The 2942-nt window shown below is 66.7% G+C and overlaps 1 protein-coding gene across 2 annotated transcripts in view; it reads right to left on the reverse strand.

The window, feature by feature from the left end:
• ABCA2 (ATP binding cassette subfamily A member 2) overlaps positions 1 to 2942 on the reverse strand; it is a 21427-nt gene that overhangs the window by 8410 nt on the left and 10075 nt on the right. For both annotated transcript variants that reach the window (XM_032398830.1, XM_032398829.1), the window contains 9 exons: positions 2535 to 2725; positions 2196 to 2346; positions 1918 to 2122; positions 1621 to 1785; positions 1353 to 1533; positions 1051 to 1263; positions 733 to 929; positions 465 to 647; positions 50 to 234 (listed from right to left, as the gene is read on the reverse strand). In XM_032398830.1, the coding sequence (XP_032254721.1) occupies positions 50 to 234; positions 465 to 647; positions 733 to 929; positions 1051 to 1263; positions 1353 to 1533; positions 1621 to 1785; positions 1918 to 2122; positions 2196 to 2346; positions 2535 to 2725 (1671 nt within the window). The remainder of the gene's footprint in view (positions 1 to 49; positions 235 to 464; positions 648 to 732; positions 930 to 1050; positions 1264 to 1352; positions 1534 to 1620; positions 1786 to 1917; positions 2123 to 2195; positions 2347 to 2534; positions 2726 to 2942) is intronic.

Consider the following 2942-nt stretch of genomic DNA (forward strand, 5'->3'; position numbering starts at 1 on the left):
CCCCGCGCCTGGGAGAGGCCCCCGCCCCTGAGCCCGCTCCACCCCGCACCTGGAAGAGACGCTCGAAGGCCCCCTTCTTGGCGGCCTCGCTAGGCAGAATGTAGGAGAGCTCTGTGCTGGTGTCCGAGACCAGCAGGCAGGAGGCCACGTGCTTGCGGATGAACTGGGAGACCTGGGGCTCTGAGCAGCTGCTCAGCTGGGTGCGGCCTGGGGGGCTGGCTGGCAGCCCTGGCTCTAGGAAGGGAGGGGAATGCAGAGGAGCCCAACTCAGGGGCTGCCGGAGGGGGGATTCTCTACAGGGGCCCAGCCAGGTCAAGAGGGGGCATGAGGAGCCCCAGGCCCGAGCAGGCGCACTAGGCTCACTGGGGCAGTGGCGGGGGCCACCACTTAAGCTCACTGGGCTTGGGGGAGGGGTCCTGGGGTAGGGGGGGCCCCAGGCCGGCTCAGGCAGCCTCTGCACAGACCTTGGGGGTCCCCAGGCTCAGCAGGCCGCTTGACCAGAGTGAGCCGGTAGCCGTCCCCGTAGGCACCCTTGAGGAAGAGTGGGGAGCCACAGCACTTGAGCTTCCCGTGCGAGATAATGGCGATGCGATCCCCGAGCAGGTCGGCCTCATCCATGTGGTGGGTGGACAGCAGGATGGTGCGGCCTGGGGGAGCCCAGGATCGGGGTCAGGGCGCTGGGCCGGGTAGGCCAGGTGGGGGCCACCCACACCCGCCCCACGCCCTGCTCACCCGGCTTGTACTTCAGGATGAGGTCCCAGATGGCTCGGCGTGCATAAGGGTCCACGCCTGCGGTGGGCTCGTCCAGGATGATGGCGCGGGAGCCGCCCACAAAGGCGATGGCCACAGAGAGCTTGCGCTTCATGCCGCCCGACAGCGTCTGCACCAGCGAGTGACGCTTATTGGAGAGCTCTAGGTCCTCGATCATCCTGAGGGCCACACAGGGTGGGAGCGGGCGTGTGGGGCCTGGACCTTGGGAGCCAGCGACGCTGGGGTCGCCTCTGGGCCCGCCCTGCCCCAGCCCCTCGGCCCCCTCCCCACCCCACCCACTTGTCCATCTCCTTGCGGATCTCCTCCTGGGCCATGCTCTTGAGCCTCGAGTAGAACCAGAGGTGCTCCTCCACCGTGAGCCGGTCAAAGAGTACGTTGTGCTGTGGACACATGCCCAGGTTCTTGCGGATCTCGTCCATCTCCGTGCGGATGTCGTGCCCGTAGATGGTGGCCGACCCCGAGGTCGGCGGGAACAAGCCAGTGAGGATCGACCTGGGCGGGCGTGCAGGGTCACGACCCCCACCTCCTGCAGGGAGCCCGCCCTGCTGCCCGCTTGGTGAGGGCTCTGCCCTGACGCTCACATGGTAGTTGTCTTGCCAGCCCCGTTGTGTCCCAGGAAGGACACCACCTGGTTCTCGTAGAGGTTCAGGCTCAGCCTGTTTAAAGCCAGCTTCTTATCGTTCTTGTAGACCTTGGTGAGCTTGTCCACGCAAACTACCAGCGGCAGGTGGGTGGGCTCCTCCTCCATGCCCCGCATCTCCTCTGCACCAGGGCGCGGGTCAGCTAAGGCTGCCCGGGGCCCCCAAAACCCAGTGACTGCCCCATCCACCACCCCGGCACCCGCCTCACCCAAGCGCCGGCTCTCCATAGCGCAGGCCTGGTCCTCCTCCATGACGCTGAGCCGGGGGGCACGTGCCCACGGCCAGCTCCACTCCCAGGCCTCCGCGCGCCCGCTGCCCAGCCAGTAGGACTTCTGCAGCGGGAAGTACCAGGGCCGGGGCAGCCCGTACATGCCTAGGGGTGGGCGGAGCACAAGGGAGGCTCACCGAGGGCCGGGGTTGCTGTCCAGCCCGGGCCATGTGCCCGCCACCCACCCCAGGGAGCCACGCACCCTCTCCTTTCCCCCTCCACGGAGTCAGCTGGTACCTGGGTGCACGGCCTCAATGTACCACGTGAGCACGCCGTAGACGGCCGCATCCACCATCAGCATGGTGACAGCCAGGAGCAGGTTGAAGTCGTCGCCTTCTACAGGAGACTGGCTGAACGTGTGCCACTGGATGCCCACGCCTGCCACCTCGTACAGCGCAAAGTACTTGGAGCCCAGGCCGAAGGCCGTTGTGGACATCAGGGACTGAGGGAACAGTGGTGTCAGTGGGGGAAGGAGGCTGCACCCCACCCCCACCCCAACTACCCATGACCCTCACCGCAATGCACTTCTCAAAGGCGGTAATCTTGTCGTGGGCCACCTCCTCGCGGATTGCCACGTACATGTAGGGCACATAGCTCAGGAAGTAGATGATGCCGCCACAGGCCGAGGCCAGCTTGGCCTTGGAGTACAGCACAGATACCAGGAAGCTAGGGCGGGGTGGGCGGGGGGTGGGCCACGGGTCATCAGCCACACCCGGCCCTCGGTGCAGAGCCCGAAGCCCTCCCGGGACGTCCCTCCTGGGGTGTGTCCGGGTTTCTGGGTGAATGCAAGGGATACTCTGCCAGGACCCAAGCGAGGCTCCCTCCCAGCCCGCTGCCAGCCACATGGTGCTCACCAAAACATGATGGTGGCCACGGCATAGACGGCCAGGAAGAGCCAGATGATGAGCACGTGGCTGTGCATGAGGACCTGGCCGTACTTGAGGATGGCCGTGAGTGCCGTCACAGAGATGGAGAGCTGCACGAAGCCGGTGATGAACCAGGCCACCCAGTGCACCGCGTTGTTCAGGCCCATGGTCTTCATCACCTGGGGGCAGGTGCACAGCGAGCTGGGGCAGGAGGCCTCGGCACTTGGGGTGGGACGGCTGGAAGGAATGACCTGCCTCCACCGTGCCAGCCAGGCCCCAGGGAGGGAAAGGTGCCTGCAGCCTCCCCTCCGCGCTCATTCCTCCCCCACCCCCGCCCCCTCCCCCCCCCCCTCCATCCCCCTCCACCTCTGCCCCCCACCTCCACCCCTCCATCCC

This window comes from Phoca vitulina, unplaced genomic scaffold, assembly GCF_004348235.1.
Source record: "Phoca vitulina isolate PV1807 unplaced genomic scaffold, GSC_HSeal_1.0 scaffold121, whole genome shotgun sequence".
Lineage (NCBI taxonomy): Eukaryota > Metazoa > Chordata > Mammalia > Carnivora > Phocidae > Phoca > Phoca vitulina.